At 38.6% G+C, this 18,871-nt stretch overlaps 1 protein-coding gene across 1 annotated transcript; it reads right to left on the bottom strand.

Moving 5' to 3' along the window:
- Positions 1–1,206: 1,206 nt before the first annotated feature.
- On the bottom strand, positions 1,207–13,693 carry LOC103364795 (14-3-3 protein zeta-like). The gene is made up of 6 exons (XM_008292056.1): positions 13,607–13,693; positions 10,976–11,290; positions 5,707–5,833; positions 3,272–3,432; positions 3,010–3,105; positions 1,207–2,321 (listed from the first exon to the last, which is right to left on the bottom strand). Exons 2-6 carry the CDS (start codon positions 11,279–11,281, stop codon positions 2,265–2,267), a joined length of 747 nt encoding a protein of 248 aa, XP_008290278.1. The 5' UTR covers positions 11,282–11,290; positions 13,607–13,693; the 3' UTR covers positions 1,207–2,264.
- Between the last annotated feature and the right edge of the window lie 5,178 nt (positions 13,694–18,871).

The following is an 18,871-nucleotide window of genomic DNA, read 5'->3' as shown; positions in this document are numbered from 1 at the left end:
GTGCCTTACTAATTTATTTACACAGTTCCCTCTAAATTTAGCCTTCAATGTTATATCGCTGTACAGTGTAGAATGATAACGTTTTTTTTTTACGGCAGACATCCCTCGAGCGTCGACAAATTTATGATTCCTTTCACCTTGTAAAGCATTATTTCAATGTTCTATGTTTTCTTTTATACATGCTAACTGGATAGGAAACTATTTAAATGGCCTTTTTTTCGTGGTAAAGAAATGGCGAAAATTTGTAAATTCACCTTGGCTGGAGTTGAGGGTTCATTCCTCTTCATCAGCTGTGTGTATGATCTCCCATATAAAAAAAAAGTATTTCTGGTACATATTTAATGCTGCTTTGGTAGGATCTGTTTAATTATATTGCTGAAGCACTATTTCAAATATTCTAATGTTGATTACTGAAAGATCACTCATGTTTGTACAGACCAGCTCATCTATCGTCACTGCTGACCTCGACACTAAACAGTTAACAAGTCAGCAAGAAGTCAGTAAAACCGTTTAGTCCTCAGTTGCGTTCGCTCCCATGAGGGTCATGCACTTTTCGACCTGGGGGGTCAAATAGTACAAACTACATGCCATTGCTTCAATTACGCAAGGCTATACCTGATGATTAGGGCTAAGTCTTGGAAAAAGCAACATCACCATCATTTGTGACTACTGGAAACAATGCATACATGACTGTTATTTACAATGCATTGCATGTTTTATGCATCACATGCACTTGAATCATGGTTACACAGTAGCACAAACTAGAAGAGTGGAAAGTCTGCTGAACATGTCACAACATGAACAATCCTGTGTGGGAGCTGTGCCCTCCTGGTTTGGACTGTCATTGCAGTGGGGCGACACACCCAAAGAGCAGTGTAAAGCAATGGCAACACAGCAAGTACTGCAGCACAAACAAGGCATTTGCACTGGAGACAATTAATCAAACTACTGGGCAATACAGGTGACTGACTCCACCTGTAAATGACTCACTTATTCTTGTGCAGTGATTCACAGAAAATAGAGCACTGTGTTAAAGTAGTTGCTGAACTCAACCAAACAGCAAAACTGATGTTGAACTCTTGCCTTGAGAGTTGAAAGTCATTAATATGAATTATAGATGGCTTTGGTAAGCATGTTAAACAACTTGAGGACTAATGGCTCACTTAAGACTACCAATGTAGCACTTTAAACAGACAAGCTGAAACATTTAAATTATTATTTTTTTATTCCACTTACATGAAATTACACATTTCCCCCTGAATAACAGTTATGCTTGGGTGATCCTGTATGAAAAGACAAAGCTAACAAGCCCAACAACCTTCCCTACTTCTCCACAAGCTACTTCTTACCAACATGCAGTTTAGGCAAGTATTGGAAGGGAAAAAGAAAAGACAAAACAAATAAAAATCTTAATTTGATAAAGCAGTAACTAGATAAGGACATGGGATTGTTTTTTTTTTCCTGTGCTCATACAAAACAGCAACAATACAAGTTTGTGTGCTCTTTTGTTCCTCAAAGTTTTCATACCTCGTAATTGATACATAGAAATACAAAAGCAAGTCACCCCCCCAAAAAAATAAACAGAGTAGAAAGTTGAGCAAGTGACAGTAAATGGAATGTAACCTTTGTGTTCCAACAAAATCTTGCCTTTCGTTTCCAGCACTACCCATTACACCTCCACTGTCTTTACCTCTGCTGTCCCTTCTCTTGCCAAGTACAGACTAACATCTGCCGTCTCCTCAGGTGAGGAGCCAGCTTCCTGTTTTAGTGAAGCCACAGTTGTGTGATGGAAAAAATAAGTGTTACTCACAAACAGGACTGTTCATATGAGTAGGATACGGATACAGTATAACAATTTTTCTTACTTGTAAAAACTCAAACTGCTGTATGTTTTTGTGATTGTAGAACCTATCATCTCTCCCAGCACAATAATAATGAAACACCCCTATTGCTCCCACACAGAAAAGGTCAACAGCCAGGCATTCAACCCCAAACAATCTTTACCCTTCCACATGAATCCTTCCACCAGACCACTTAAAACTTACCCTCCCTCCCCATCGCCCTTTCCCTACAGTTACTACAAAAGAAGAAATAGTAAACTGGTAGGAGTGAGATGAGTATTGAGAGATCTAGACAGAAGACAGAAAAAAGATGGCGAGACTTGGATGGCAATGATGATAATGAGGTGGTCTCAGTGTTGATGATCATGATGAAGATGAGCCAGGACGACGGAAGGCAGACAGGAATGACTATGGGTGTCTGGCTCATTCTGCAGCCTGCTGTGTATCTTCTACCTCATCCTGGGTATCAGAGGTCCACAGCTGAAGAAAGAAAGGACAAGCAGAAAAGTAGCAGCAAGAGGGAAGAGAGGAGGGTCAAAAACAGGGCAGAGTAAAAGATAAAGAAAAGAGTAAAAACATTCATTAATATACAATCTTAAAAAAATTGGATTTCAATTGAGAGGCAAGTGTACTGCATTAGCCTTCACTCTTTAGTGACCCAAAAAAATTTAATCCATGTTCAGTTATAAATCTGGACTAAAAGATCTTACTTATTTAATAATTGTTTAGCTTGACCTAAGAGACCTATTGAATTATCACAGCAGAACTGACCATGCTGTACTTCATCCAGCAGTCAAAGGTGTTCAATAAGTTAATCCAAATACATTAAAAATTGTGTCCTGGTACTCTCAACATTTTTTTGGACATTATTTGAGAAAAGAAATGTCATTGAAGCAACATAAAGGAAATACAACTGACCGGGCCAAATGAAATCCAACCTATTTGTTCAAACCCTAGCTCAGACACATAACATCCTAAATTGCAGCCTTTGCAGTTTACAACCGGTAGTGTTGTAAATTGTGATTTTGATTTGAAACAAATATTTCCAACATATGCCATTTGACTGACTCTAAAATTGTTTAAAAAAAAAAACAAAAAAAAAGTTCTAATATTTGTGGTCAGAGTGTGTAGGCATTTTATAAGTCCAGTGTATAAGATTTCAACTTACTGTCAAGTTGTCTCTCAATAGCTGCATGATTAGTGTACTGTCTTTGTACGATTCTTCGCTCAGTGTGTCAAGCTCTGCAATGGCGGCATCAAAAGCCTAAAGGATTCGAAACATATTTTTAAGACATGGAAAAATGATGGGAGCTTAGAACAAGCTGTTACGTTTTGTTACAATATTTATGCATTTTGATTCTAATAAATTGGCATTATTCTTAAAATCCTCACAAGTGTTAAAAGAAAGTTATTCAGTATCATGAACTTACTTCTTTGGCCAGCTGGCAGGCTTTCTCAGATGAGTTAAGGATCTCATAGTAAAACACTGAGAAATTGAGAGCAAGACCAAGACGGATTGGGTGCGTCGGCGCCATACCATCTTTGCTGATGTCCAAGGCAGCTTGGTAGGCTTCCTGTGACTGTTCTTTTTCTGAAAGAGAAAAGCAAGGGTATAAGAGCTTTGCAAGTTTAAGCAAATTGGAAACACTAACAAGTGACATTTTAAAAATAAGATTTAATAGTATAATACGATTTACAAAAAACTTGGCATTAGTGTCACCTTGGCGTAACCAGTAATCTTGCAACTAACAGTCCTGCAATAAATTTTATTTTAATATCATGGTAATAATATAATGATCAGTTTTTGTTAAAACTGTTTCAGAGAGGTGATTTGAGTTTTACTACTTAAACATTTCTTATACTGTCCACCTTAATATAGTCAGTCGAAGGAAGAAAGAACACATCACTGAAACCAGTCTTAAAAGATTCAGTCAGCCTGATATAAAAGCATTAAATGACTTTTCCCAACACACTAAACGCTTCGTGTCTTTCTCGTATCTTGGGTGAGAGAGAAAAATAAGCAAGGAGAGAAGTTGAGGAAAGGAATCAAGGATGTACAAACTGAGTTAAAACAGCTATGTCCTCTCTAAGCAACAGTCCACTCTAAAATATCAACATAAAATTTGCCATACAAGCTTAACATAAAAAACAGCGATAACCAGCTTGACTTCTTCAGTTGCTCAATGTATGTGTGCTCAAAGAAATGGGTGTTAAGCAAGAAACTACATTTGACATTGTGTTGGCCCTCTCAGACTTGATATAACTGTCAAAGCTGTCAAAAAATTATTACATCACTTGTGAATCCAATTGATGCTACACCGCAATAAAAACGGAAAAGTTTAAAGGACAGATTAGGGGGACATTCATGTCAACATTTTCTTCACCTTTAACACACCAGCAAAACTGGAGACACTGAAAGCTAATGTGATGTGAAAGTGGCTTAAAGAAATAGTTGGAAGATTTGGGAGAATGAAAGTTTTGCTTTAGTGCCAATGACAAGATCAATATCACTCTCACATCTGTCGGCTAAATATGAAACTACAATCAGGTGTCTTCTAGCTTAGCTAAAGACTGGAAACAGCAAGCCTGACTCCGTCCAGTCACAAAAATAAATCTACCGGCTCTAATTAAATGTGTTATAAAGTATGTATTTCAGTAATGTTCCTACACTGGAACTACAGCATACTCCCCATATTGCTTGTGCATAGATAAAATGCACCCTTGGCAAATTAAACCTACAAGTTTGCACAATGTCATAAGTTCCTTTGGTTGCATTCTGGCACTGTATCAAGGTTCGCAGGAAAAGCCCTAACAGAGAGGCACCGCCGTCACCCTAACATCAAGCAGCACTGATTTTATGAACGCATGTGCATGAGGTTAAGGGCCAAAACTAGTCAGTTAAGAAACTAGATGCCTAACAATCTGCTTCCCAAATTCTCTGTATCTTACCAAAGAAGTTGAAAGTTTCTGCTGTATGTCCCAACAAATACAAAAAACTCAATCCCCTGCAAAGTTCAGGAATATCCCCTCATCTGACTGTTTTCCGCTAAACCAAAGCCTAAAAATAAAGAACTCTGTGGCAATTTTTTTCCCCTCTTTTCTCCTGTTCCCTTAATCATCCCTGGGTCACTCAGATCTTGCCACTGTCTGAGGGGGTTCAGATCCCTGGTTGGTACTTTCTTGTTGTAAACAGCAGAGCAAATTAGCTTACAGCATTCAAGACCAGAGACTGGTATGTCTCGCAACAGCCACTAGGGGGCAACTAGGTCAAGAGAATCTAAATGAAACTGACTCTGCTTTGTATCAAAACCATGTAATAATGGTTATCTAAAAGGAAACAAATTATGATTGGACTCGAAACAGAATATTCCTATTGGTTAAGCTGGTTACTGTAGACCAGAGGTAAAGGTGAGATTGACTGAGGCCACATTAAAGGTTTTTAATTGTTGTAGGGCAAGTCAAATATACAGGAATACATTCCACAACATTAAGTTAAATTTTATGTTACTACAGGTATCTATTATAATAATAACAATTAATAAATAAAAGTGACATGGCCATTTAAAGCCACCAACAATGATAGGAAGTGTTAGTATTTAAATATTTTTATCTTACCTTTTTTATTGATTGAGGAGAATACTGTGACAGTCTAACTGATGAAACATGTCAAAGCTTATTCTAACACTTTCGTGTTCACTTATTAGGATCTTACCTCATACATTGTATTTGGCTAAGCTAGGAGTTGTTATCAGTTCTGGCAATCAAGCCTCTCAGTCAGCAAAACATACTCTCATAAAAAATGAAATGAAATTAACCATCACCACTCCCCACACAGATGTTATCAATAGGAATTAACATAGTTTACCTTTCATCTCTCCTGAAGCCACAGCCACCTCAGCCAAGTAGCGGTAATAATCTCCTTTCATTTTCAAATAAAAGACTTTGCTCTCTGGCAATTCAGCTTTGGGAATTAGATGGTTTTCCAAGAGATCCTGTAATTCAAAACAGACATAGCAGACTTTTAGAAAGGAACAGAATTTATAAACTATCATATTTTTATATATACACCTTGTATTCCATAATGTATGTAGCTTGCTTTACTTGTGGCTAGCAGACCTTGAAATCAGTAGCATTCATTTGTAGCTTTGGTTTATCTACTATGTACATACACAATTAATTCAAAAAGATAGTATTTTTACACTGATAGCTTACATTCATCACTTATCCACTGACTGCAGAGGAGCAGTGGCTGGTATTTCAACCTATTCAAATTAACATCACAGCCAGTATTTCAAGGCATCAAGTCCCATCACACGTAAATAAGAGTAGAGACAAGCTGGCTACCTCCAGTCGCCTCTGGGCTTGAGCCTGAGACTTTGGCTAAGCTACATCACAGATGCTTCAGGGACCACTGAAGGCGGATAAATCTGTGTGGATGTGGATACCATAAAAGCATGGGGGTGGAGAAAGAGATAGGCTGAACAGACGAGTGGGGAGTCAAGATGGTTGAGAGTGTAAAAGGATGGTGGAGGACAGAGGGAGGATGGGAGGATGGATGAAAAATGGTGGGGGTGGAGAGAGAGGAAAGAGCCAGGCTGCTGAACTCCTGATGAGCTTTTGCTGAGGAAGTAGGTCACTCAGAGAGCCCAGCTTGGATCTTGACAACACAAGCATGCACCACTTGAGCTTGTTCCTGTTGCTAACCTAAATGCTAGGGAACAGCGTAACTTACTGTAACAACTGGAAGGAGAGTACCATGACACACTAGCTGAAAAGTGTAGGTAAGCTGCTATGTTACAGTGTTATAGGACAATGAGGATTAACCATGAAACATGAATTAATACTTGATTTTAAGTCCCGATCTGACCTATTAATGGCTTAACTGTGGATTTTAATGTAGTTTCCATGTGGACGCTTCTTTGTTGTTTATCCCCAACAGGCATGGAAAAAAAACTGTGCCATATAGAGGTAAAAGGCAGCAAAGAAGCAAAAATCTTCAAAGCACTAGTGATGATGTGTTTTTAGGAAACCCAGCCTCTTGATTTCTATAAATTATGGCTTGACAGCATATTTTACAGGCCTGGCTAATGCTCTCCACAGCGTAACAGCAATATAATGAACTGAGCTGAATTGTGCCTAGACAAAGTCATAAGTTTAAAAAAAAAAAAAGATTTGGTCTGAAAAATAATAAAATGTAGGGTCATAACAGACAACTTCCCACAGACCAGTGTTCTACATGAATTATGAAACAAGGATTTTTGAAACTTCTGGAAGACCTTTTTCATTACACAGCACATTTATCCTGAACATAAAAGGAATAAACAAGGCTGATAAGAGCCTTCACTTGGCGACTTCTCCTAGACTGATGTGAGGGATCAGGGAGGCCTTCTGGGATCTGAATGTAGAACTGGGCCACTGACAAGGGCATAACTAAAATCAAACTATAACCATAGCAGGGCTGTTTGCAATATATTAAACTTAAATTATGTAACCATGCATTCCATTTGATCTTACTTTACATCCCTGTTACATTCAGAGAACAGAGAGATTCAAAAGATGCCAAAGCCTCTAAGCTGAGAGGAACCATTTGTACATAAAGAGAGACAACCCTCTTTCATGTCACCCATAGATTTCCTGAAGAGTGGTTTCGGTGCTCAGTAAGGGTGCTCGGGTTGTCGGCATCTTGGCGGTGCTAGAACTCCCAGCTAATTCAAAAATGAGTTAAAAGGTAAAGCTGGAGCGGAGCTGTGGCGGCTATGCAAACGTCTCTTTGCTGTACACTGTCCTATGAAGGCACCCATCTGTCACTCGAAGAGCGTTGCCTTAATTATGCACAACTTTAAGCCTTAATACGGTTTAAACAAGAGAGTCACATTAAATTTAAAGATTAAGTCATTGTAGTTTTGTGTTCTATTTTAGCTTTATGATCATTTGTGCACAAGCAGAGTACAGCAAAAGGATTACTGTTACTACTTGCCTTTTAAGGGACAACAGTGAATTAAAAGGCTGCTGTGTTTTTCGATATTTTAATGTTCTGGTAATGGCCAGCAATCACACAGCATTATCCCATCTCATTTAATAATCCAGTTGTACAAACGTTGAGGTTGATACTATGCCTGAGCAAAGTCTGGCTAGACGTCAAGCTACTATTAGTACTGGGAAGGCCAGTAGCCCACACTAACTATGAATGCACTGACCAGTCAATAGTAAACCTGTCACTAGTCCCTGCTGTTAGCTCCACACCTACTGTCCATTCTCAGTCCTTTGGTAGCTACTATTCATCTGTTGGAGATGAGCTTGAGCAGGCAGCATACGACATGGTTGTAGTTTGTCATTTGTTACTGTGAGAATCAATGAAGATCACCATCAAGAGATCAGTGTGTCATGACATCCTCTTCACAACCACACACTACAGAAGCCTACTGGTTACTACTATTATTGTACCTCTAAAAGGTGCAAGGAAACATTTTTGGGTTCACCTAATATGTGATGGTACACCTAAATGAAAACAATAGGTGCACCAGTGCAACCCATTTGAACCATTTAGTCTAAAGCCCTGACTGAAGCAGTTCTGTTGCAAGCATGGCCAGTTTCCATACTCTGTTAACTAGAAAGAGATAATACAGTCTATTTATGCAGCGATAACTATTCCTTTAAGTACCTTGGTGTCAGTGCAGATGATACTTATTACTTACAGGCTTACTGTTTGGCTTGTGGATATACAGATTGCCAATAACATCTAAAGTAAAATTAACTTTAACATTCTGCTCTAACAGACATACATTCTGGCAGAGACACAGGAACTGTCACAAATCAAGAAATTACCTATTTTCACAGTGGTTAAGGATATGCTAACACCTAAAGGGCTAGATTATGGTAGTGGCTGGAATACAATAACAATTGACACTTTAGATTTGGTCTTTGGTGAAGTTCAAGAGCTGTGAAAGATTAACAAAACAAGAAAAATAGCAGGTGTAACTGGGTGAGAAGAGGAGACAACAGTTCTTGATGTCATGGTGAACAGATGAGAGCATCACATAACATTGTAACCCGTTATTCTGTTGCCATTTTACATATGAAGCTGAAGTAATTATTAGTTATGAAGTAGCATAGTTTTGAGTAGTTTTCCTGCTAACACATGTTCTTGAAGTCTCCATTTCTCTAAACCCTGTGTACAATTTTTAAATCTGATACTCTTCTTGATTACAAAGAACCAGTAACACACCTGACAAAATCACATCGGTTTTAATTGTCTAACAAATAAGCAGTGTAGTGGAGCAACAGTAATATATCAGTCAGCATTAGATTGCATGAAAAGTTTGGTTAGCAAAACACATCACGTAACACTACCCTCAAAAAGAACGCTAAAGCAACTCCTTTTCTCTGTATTGTGCAATTGTTCTGACTTTCATAAGAGCTTCAGATTGTATGAAAATATAGCAGAATTCACAGCATAGTCATTGTCGTTAACTTCTTTGCATACTTAGTTTGTCAAATGACACTGCGGTTATAAAACCGTGATTTTAGAGGTTCATAGCAGTAGCTTAGAAGTGACGGCTGGTTAATGTGTAGTCTCAATGAGATGTAGTTCAGTCACTATTTCATACTGGTTCTGTTGTCTGCATTGCGCTGTGCTCTTGCAGTTTCCTACCACAACTCTATGCAGTGTACAAATCATCTTTTTTTGCTGTGATACTATAAAGTACTCATTTATTGGGAACCTTGGGTCTTTAGACGCTTTTACATGGAAACGTGAGAAGGAAGGCATGGCCCCCCTTTGCCTTGGTCATGCCTTTGACTCCTGGTCTCTTTTTGACTTTACCCAATGGCCTCTATCACTTTTTGTGTACAACCAAACAACAACATGAATAAATTTGAGGAAGACTATCCAACGGTATAAACACGTCTTTAGACTTGGCTCGATGAAACTTTACAAACTAGCTCAATTCCAGTATGCATCAGCGCTAACATTATCCTACACCCTTTGTCTACACATTTTATGTTTTTCTCATCCCACTCTTGCTGGGCTCCCACAGGGCTGTTGGTCGAAGTGGAGGTTAGCGAGCCAGAACGTCGGTGGCTCAGCATCTGTCATGGGATTACGACCTTTTGAGTCACCACTCAAATATAATGCACAGGCTGAGAGAAAAACAGAGTGGTAGAGGTCCTAGCGATAGCTATAGAGTTAATATATGTACAAACAATATGAAAATTGGCAAGATATAATCACACAAAAAATATTATTATACTAGTAAAACTACAAATCAGTAGAATAAGTAGCACTGCTAGTTGTGCAAGCTGATCTGTGCCCAGAACTTTTACATTCTGGACTAATTCTAAAGCATTTGGCAAACCTTGTAAAGCATAGCCTGTTTTTATTTTTTCCAAGAAGAAGATGGTGTGCAACTGGCTTTGTTGTGCAGATAATACTCTAACAATTCCAAGCTAAACTGCTATGGCGACGAAAGTCTGAATAAGGCCCTTTTTGCCCCGAGTTTTTTTTTGTAACTCAGCCAATCAGTGGAGGACACAGTGAAAACAGGAGATAGATACACTGTAGATTCTACCTTACATGTCAAAAGAAAAATGAGACCCTACTTGTAACAGGAAATAGGGTCTTGCAGTGTAACAGAGCCATTCAGCTTTCAGAATATAAAGTTAAGGGGAATATGACCAGTTGTAATGGTCTTGTTTGACAATGTTAGTTGCTTAACCCTAATTACTCATAAAATATTTTTTTGCTGTGGAAATAACCCATAACAGTCCACGTGGAGGGACAGTAGAATCTTTCAGCAGCTTTTCAACAGATTATCACTGGCTCTTTAAAATGCATAATGAGAAAGCTACATTGCATTCTAGTGCCAGATATACTAACATCATAAGTGGTGATGTTTACTATGTCTAAGGAACGCAAAAGCACAGGGTCAACTTGTCCCAGTTGATTTAGAATACATATATTTTTCTAAGTAAGTAAACAGAACTTACAGGATAAGTAAATAGGATTCCTATTCTGTTTTAATGAAGCTGGAAATAAAAAAATGCACTATCGTCATCAAACTAAAAAAAATAAGACATTAATTTAAAAGACAGATAAAATCAGCTATTGTTGTCTAATCAAACAATATGATTCTCACCAGCACTTCTTGACAGATTTTTTTCAGCTCTGTCTCAATCGTGACACGGTACTCTTTGGCCAGCTCCTGCTTCCTTCCACCAGCGTCAGCCTTCTGCTCGATGCTGGACAACACACGCCACGAGGAGCGGCGGGCGCCCACCACATTCTTGTAGGCCACTGACAGCAAGTTACGCTCCTCATTCGACAGCTCTTTCTCGCTTGACTCAGTCACGACCTTCATGTCACTCGCCATGTCATCATAACGCTCAGCCTGCTCGGCCAGTTTGGCCCTCTGCACCATATCCTTCTGAGATGTCTCGGACATGACTGCTCACTGTAGAATACGAAAGAAAAAAAGAAGAAGAAAAAAAAGACAGCTGGAGGTCAATTAAGTAGGTAAATAGACAGCAAGAAAACAGATTTGTATTTTAACTGCCATTCATTTACAGGAAATACCTATCATTAAATATGTGCAGAAAAAACAAATACAATTTTTGATTTAAAGATAAATAAATAAAGCAAACTGGTACCTACAATACCAGGAAAATAAAATTATTTGTGTTTGCTGTAACTGAACACATTAACAGATGTGTATCCCAAGAGAAGCTGCTACACTGCACCACATGTTTAACTGATGTTGCAGCAACTAGTGTTTTGCTGGCGTCCATTGGAAGTACTTTGACAAGGAACAACACTGATGCACACCATGGCAGCTTAAGGCTAAGGGGGCACAGAAGGGCAAATGAACAGAAAGTATAGAAATGGTAATTAACAAAACATGACAAGTGAGCAGAAAAGAGTGAATTTCATGCTTAAACTAAAAAAAACTTTTGCTTTTAACATTTTAAAAGCATTTTTGATGGCTGAATGTGAAAAATTGCAATTACCAAACATATAGCAGCATACAATTGAAAGTACACCTCCATGGCCTATAAGCAGTGACTTGAGAAAAACGGCAATGCTACTATAAAAAAAAATAACACTGTACTTGACCTGCAAGTTATACAGTTGTTTTATAGTTGTATAGGCTTGTAAGAGCTGAGGAATAGGGTGCTAGCTGTAGTTTACAGTATAAAGGCAGTCTATGCACAGTATATCCATTTGACCCTTTCAAAGTAGCCAGAGGGGCTCCACAGAATCAATCACTTTTTTCCATTCTACAATACATGGAGCATGGCATCTTCAACATCTGTCAGCAGATACAGAAATGAAATCAGATTATTCACATTACACAACATATATAAAAATGGGCAACCAAATTAACTGAAAAGGGAAAATACTGAAATGCCGATTCAGAAGTTGTCAGCTGGATATTCTGTTAAAATACAGAACTACTAAGACACGTTGTGTGAGAAATGTCTATGACCTCACAGACGCGTTAATGGTGCTTTTTTTCCCCCGATGTGGCATTACTACATAAAACTACGTAATAGTAAAGTCGTATCGTCTGCGTCGCGACGTCGCGTGTAAATGTAAGAGACTATTCGCCAAAAGAATGCACGCTGCAGTCACGGTACAGATACGGACAAGAAGAACTTGATCCAGAATTGCTGGCAAGCCTCCAGGGCAAATGCAGACTTGCCCTCCTCTTTCACCCGTACGCTCACACACCACACCCTTCCTTGTACCTGTGGCTTGCCTATCAAGCAGAAACTCAAGTAGGAAAAAGAAAGCATGGTTGAACGTAAGTATTTTCGGCAGACGTTGACTTAAAAGCCCCCCTTTTCCCTCACAACCACAGTTCTGGCGAAAAAATACAATTCAGTAAATGAAAGGCGACCGCAACAGTTAGGCCCTCGTGATCCGCTTTCAGTATGGCGCCGACTATTTCCTGAAACAGAAGCACTGCATGTCACACAGCTTGTAGAAACGGACTCGGGGTTACATTCATTTTCATAGCTAATCTGTCATATTCGTAATATAAATGAACACATAATACTTTTTCTCGAACCGAAAAATATGCCCCAGCTTCGTGGGATGCCTTTAAAAAGGTGTGCATCTTAGTGTAACTTAGCTAGCTGCCTGCCTAGTGGCACATGTGATAAAATTACACTTGCCCCTTTTGTTAGTTCTCCTAATGCGCCAATTACTTAACACCTGACGGAAGCTAACACATCTAATACACTACTTTACAACGTCATTCCGTTTATTGTACCCTAATAGCACTATCAGCAAGTTTGAAATCATTAAAGGCGCTTAAACTGAGATTAAAATGATACATGTAGAAAAATCAGCGACGGCTAGTATTGCACCAGGACGAAACATTTCCATTACAAATGACGATTTGTTATAACCAGCAACGTGCACTCTTAACCAATTTACGGATTAATTACTTCGGTTAAAGATTTTAACGTTTGTAGCAATTAGATTACATTTCAGAGCTTCAACCTTCGACACTGACACGCCTTCGCTGTCTGTCCGTCTGATGTTCTCTTTTGAAACCAGCCATTACACATATCCCGCACTGTAACGTTCGCTAGGCTATCCATTGTTCTTCAGTTAGATGAGCGTCGCAGCTACACGCAGCTCTACAGCCAGCCAAAGACAATACGCTTCGATTACCAAAATATTTGAAGATATGTCAGAAGGCTTCGCAATGAAATATGGAAACTTAAAAGCGCACTTTTTAAAGCTATAGGTCATTTCTTACCTGAGTACTGGCGTCGGCGTGCCAAGCTACAGCTGATTCTCAGCCTCTCCGACTGAATGTAGTCCACGGGGTTTCCTTCCAATCACACCAGTCCAAGGCACGGCCAGAGCAAAGGGGACTTACGTCATACGTTACCAGGGCAACCACTCGAGATATACTGTGGGAGTTGTAGTTCTCGTTACCATTTCCTCCCTAGTCTTAATGTGATAAATTCCTGCGAACAATACAGTCAACATAGGCACCTTTAGATGATTTTGTACTAAATTATACTAATACTATGATCTTGCTTTACAAGCAAGCACTTCTGATCATTGCATTACATCAAGCAAACAGAGATATTAACAGTAACTCTGACAAAGAAGTCCGTGTCAATGTCAATATAGCACCCTGTCTTACTGTAGGTCATAGTTTACTATCAGAGCAGAGACAGCACATGCAATATAGTGACTAACACTGAAAGGAATTTAAAAGTATTGAATGGATCTGTGATATAGGTGCCATGGCACAGATCATAGCTGTATGCAGCATTTTTAAAAATCTTGATAATTAAAAGAACCAAGCTCCTTAGTTGCCTCAGGTTGAGAATTCTCAAACAAAATGAGATATCGTTATCCTCCAGAAGTATTTGCTGCAGATGTTGAGGGCATCACAAACTAGAACACAGGACACAGCTACAGTATATCTTGCCTAATAGAAACTACTATTTCTGCATTCTGGTTGGTTTCCAAGGGGAGAGAGTGAAGCTATTTTTGCCTTGTCACATGTTTTCCCCTTGGGCCAAGGTTTCAAGCTTGTAACCTATTTAAGGGCAGATCAGATAGTATTGGCTGCAGGAATGTGCAGACACAAGTGCAAAAAAAACCAAAAAACTCTCCCTACTTGTCAATTTGTGGTCCAGGAAGGGTGTAGCACCAAATCAGATATGTCACATAAAGAAATAAAATGGGTTAAGGGGTCATGTCCATCCTACATGGATGTTCTTGAAAAAAAAAAAAAAAACGTGATAATGACTAGTAAGTTCATAGAACCTTGCAAAATTCTAGAGCTCTATCCCAAATCCCTTTTGGTGACGAGCTTGGCCGTCTGAATAAAACTTGATAATTTTTGTGATTCTTTCTGAGTCTCACCAATCACTATTTTTTCACTGGATTTGTTTAAAATTAGTACCAAACATCCATGAAACCACAGGGTTAATTCAATTTAGTTTAATCATATCTAGAAGTAATTCGGGAAAGCATAAAAAATGACTGCCAAAGTTTTTGCAAAACATAATGTAACTTCAGAGATAAATGGACAGAACCAGCCTTCTTCACCAGCCTGTCCAGCCGCCTAGTGTTCCTCTCAGTCAGGCTGCTGTCCCAACAGACCACAGCATAAAAAAGAACACTGGCTACTACTGACTGGAAGAACATATGCAGTATTTCTCTGCATACATCCAAGGATTTTAATCTTCTGAGGAAGAACACCTGGCAGTGTACAATACCAGTGTTTTTCAGTATATAGGTATGTACAGCTTTGTTATTTTCCACCTCCAGAGGAAAAATGCAAAATCTGAATGTCCACAGATGGAACATGTGTACAATGTCAACATTATTTAGAAATATTTTTTGTGTATTTCTATTTTCTACTGATGCTCCCTACATATTTGATCTACCCCCTTTGCTGCTGTAAGACTTCAAATTTCCTCACTGTGGGATTAGTAAAGGCTTATCTTATCTTATCTTATCTTATCTCATATCTTATTTGGTAACCTGTGAAATCTCATGCAATCTATGACACCATCTCTGCCATAAATTCTTCTTTAGCTTCTACCGTTTTAGTTTTTGTTGCCGTTGTTATTTATTATTGAGGTCATGGTGGGTGGTGGTGGCGTACTGGACTGCATTACATTTAAAAGTGTTCCTATTATTGTGTCCGCTTCTGTATGTTAATGGGGTGGATCAAATACTAGGAGCACTTTAAAAGTATCTTTAATATTGACACCCTCACGTAGGTTAATGTGTTTGACAATCATTCTAATATCTTTCCTTCTTTAAAATATGTAGGTTCTGTGACATAGGGAAGATGTAAAATATAATCTCTTAAAGAACATGTTGCATAAACTTGACTTTTTGCAGGCATTTATCTTGTACCTGGTCTTCCATGGGTGTAGCAGAGGGTGTGAACAAGTGGTATTTGTCTTCAGGGTGAAAGAAACTATTGTTCAGGCATGTTCACAAAACCTGTTGGGCCAGTAGTACGTCACGCTGACCCCACTGTTTACCATTCCACGGTCACAAGATGAGCTCTACACCTTCACATCAGTGAAGAGTGTGAGAGGGTATGCACAAAGAGCAAAGCAGAGTTTACATGGAGCTAAACACTCTAAGTATAGTTTGGCATTAAAAATAGAACTTGAACTAAAAAAGGACACAAGTTGTATTGGCATTGAAAAAAATAATTTCCACTGAAGAAAGCTGAACAATAAAGCACATGATTTAATTTAATTTAATTTAATTTTTGTAATTTTTTTTCTTCTCAATGACAACTTTTTTGTTTTTTCTGTCCTGTCTGTCTTTTTGCTGTGATATTTTTTTCCACTGTAACTACTTTTGTCCATGTCACAGGTTTCTGTTTAACTTTGTGTCACTGCTTTGGTGTGGAAGAGGTTGAGAGGAGGGGCAAGATGCGTGTGCTTTACATATAATTTGCATTTATTTCACAAATTACTGAATTTTGCACCACTGTACTTTACTATTTTCCACTGTGGGAAGCTGTCTAAGCTCATAGAAAACAGCCTGTGTAAATAAAATCCCTCGATCTGAATTTCTCAGTGAAAAATCTGATTCTTATTTTGGTCACACACTTGTCCGAGTAACGACCTTGGGTGTTTAGGGAATATTCTTAAATTTAATGTCTATCGATAAGCAGCTGTTCAGTAAGTGAGGAGTTTAGTCTGTGTCCAGTTTACAGAAGTGATACCAGGGAACTTCAAGTGACCAAAAATACCTGGAAAAGAGTGATATAAGGCATTCTAATATGAGACCTCCCCAAGCTGAAACTCAGGGATTTTGTCGACATGAATTGTTATCTATGAGGTTATTTTTTTCGATGTACATAGTTTTCTGGCCATCCTGGCTAAAAGTAGTGGGCTACTTTTTCTTCCTGCTGTCACAAAATTTGAATTTGAGCAATCAAAAAATGGTCACATTTTGGTACCAGTGTGGAGCCCTGTATTACTGCTAGCCTTAAAAGAATTGAATTTCATCAAAATAACTGCATTGCCACATTGTATTTTATTTTAATGCTGAGGCTACGCTTTGTGGTTGCAATAGCATTGCATGGCTGATATATATCTTCTGTCAAGGTGAGAGGCCTTTCTGGTAGGCATCCACAGGGGCGCTTTTAAACCTGAGATACTGTTCTCCTTCCTAACATTCTACACTTGATGGGAATACAACTGACAGTGTACGATAAGTGACTGAAAGGTGCTCTTCAACAGGAATAAACACATTCATCCTTCAGATGGCTGTGCAAAAGTTAGCTGCACCTGATTGGACAATGTTTGACTTGGAGGCTGTCTGCTCCTGTGTTTCAAAGCATACCAACACCGCGGCTTGTTTGGTAAATCTGAAATGTGCTTCTGAAAACATTTGAGGCAAGAAATAAGCTATGCAGTTGCTGAACCTGTTCTCATTTCAGATTCATAATGATAAATTTAAAAATTTTTTGGGAGACTCCAAAGGTGGAACATGCTCAATACTTCTCATTTGCTTAAAGCACTCTAGTCCTCAATTTTATGCAAATGAGGAACGGACAATGCAAAGCCCCACCTCCCGAAACCAATATTATCAAGAGGAGACGGCAGTTTCAGGACCTCAGTTGTAGGACCTTTGTCATTTCAGTGGCCCCTGCCAAACCGGGTGCTGACTAAAATGCACGACTCATGGTTTTAAAGTGTTATTCTACTAAAGATACTATTAGTAAATGAGTTGGTCAACCCAAAATGCTACTTTCTTAAAGGTTAAGTCCACCAAAACAGTATTTTCTAATCAACAAGCTATGGTTTTAAAGGTTTATTTTGTCAAAAATACTGTTTCCTGTCAAAGTACTTGTTTTAAAGTTTTAAAGCTTTACTCCACTAAAAGTTCTATTTTCTGTCCAAGTACTTTAAATGTTTAAAAGTAGTTTTAAAGGTTTATTCCACCAAAATAGTATATATATTTTTTATTTTATTTTATTTATTTATTTTTTTTTACCAACAAGCTAATGTTCTAAAGGTTTACTCCACTCAAAACATTTATTAGATTTTTTTTTAAGCAAGTGGCTCCCATGTTGTCTTGCCCAAAAAAAGGAGTCAAAAAACAAAGGCCCTAGCAATGTGGTTCTACAACAATGGCCCTGAAAATGCAGCTTCCTCTACTGCAGACACGTTTGTCCTCAAAACGCAACGTGACACTACCTGACTGCATTGCAGAGTGGATCCAACAGACAATGTATGGGAAGAGTTTAGGTGACGGATTCTGTGGAACATATCATTCTCTTACCCTGCTTGGCTCAACTCCAACTATGTAGCAGCAGAAGCGGTGCTGGTAGAGCTGCCTGAGTCGGAGGGGGCAGACATTTTTCCATTGTGGAAAACAGTATAGTACAGTGGTGCATAATTCGGTAGATGGTGAAATAATCACATCACTCATGTCAACCTCACAGGAGGACAGGAGCTCCTTAATTTGCAATTTATATGTAAATCGCACACTTATTGCCCCTCCCCTCAAACTCCTCCCCTCTGCGTCAAAACAGTGACGCAAAGTTGAAACCTGTGACACTGAAAAAAAACACTGGTAGGGTTAAAAATAAATAAATAAATCTCAGTAAAAAGACGGAAATTAAGAAAAGAAAAAAAACCCAAACAGATTATTGTTATGAACCTTAACCCACATGAAAATACAAAAAAAATATAAAAATAAAATGAAATAATTTTTCAGCTTAACTTCATATAAACTTTATATATGCGTGTGTGTGTGTATGAATAGAAATCTAAATGCCTGCACAACTTGTTCAAATCGAAATATGTAAATCAAATCAAATCAAAGTTTATTGTCATTTTGCTGTACATACACAGTAGTACAGGTAAGATGAGAGAGCGTTTCTTCAGGATCATTTAATTCATAAGTTTTGTGGAATGCACGTCTGGGATAGGCAAGACACTAAACGTGCACTGTCGCTGTCTCCTGAAGGGGCCGCTGTGTCCATGCACGCCGCCATTTGTTGAACATGGTGAACCTC

Source organism: Stegastes partitus, unplaced genomic scaffold, assembly GCF_000690725.1.
Source record: "Stegastes partitus isolate 25-593 unplaced genomic scaffold, Stegastes_partitus-1.0.2 Scaffold18, whole genome shotgun sequence".
NCBI lineage: Eukaryota > Metazoa > Chordata > Actinopteri > Pomacentridae > Stegastes > Stegastes partitus.
The sequence above is the reverse complement of the archived record's forward strand: the minus strand, read 5'-3'. Positions and strand labels throughout refer to the sequence as shown.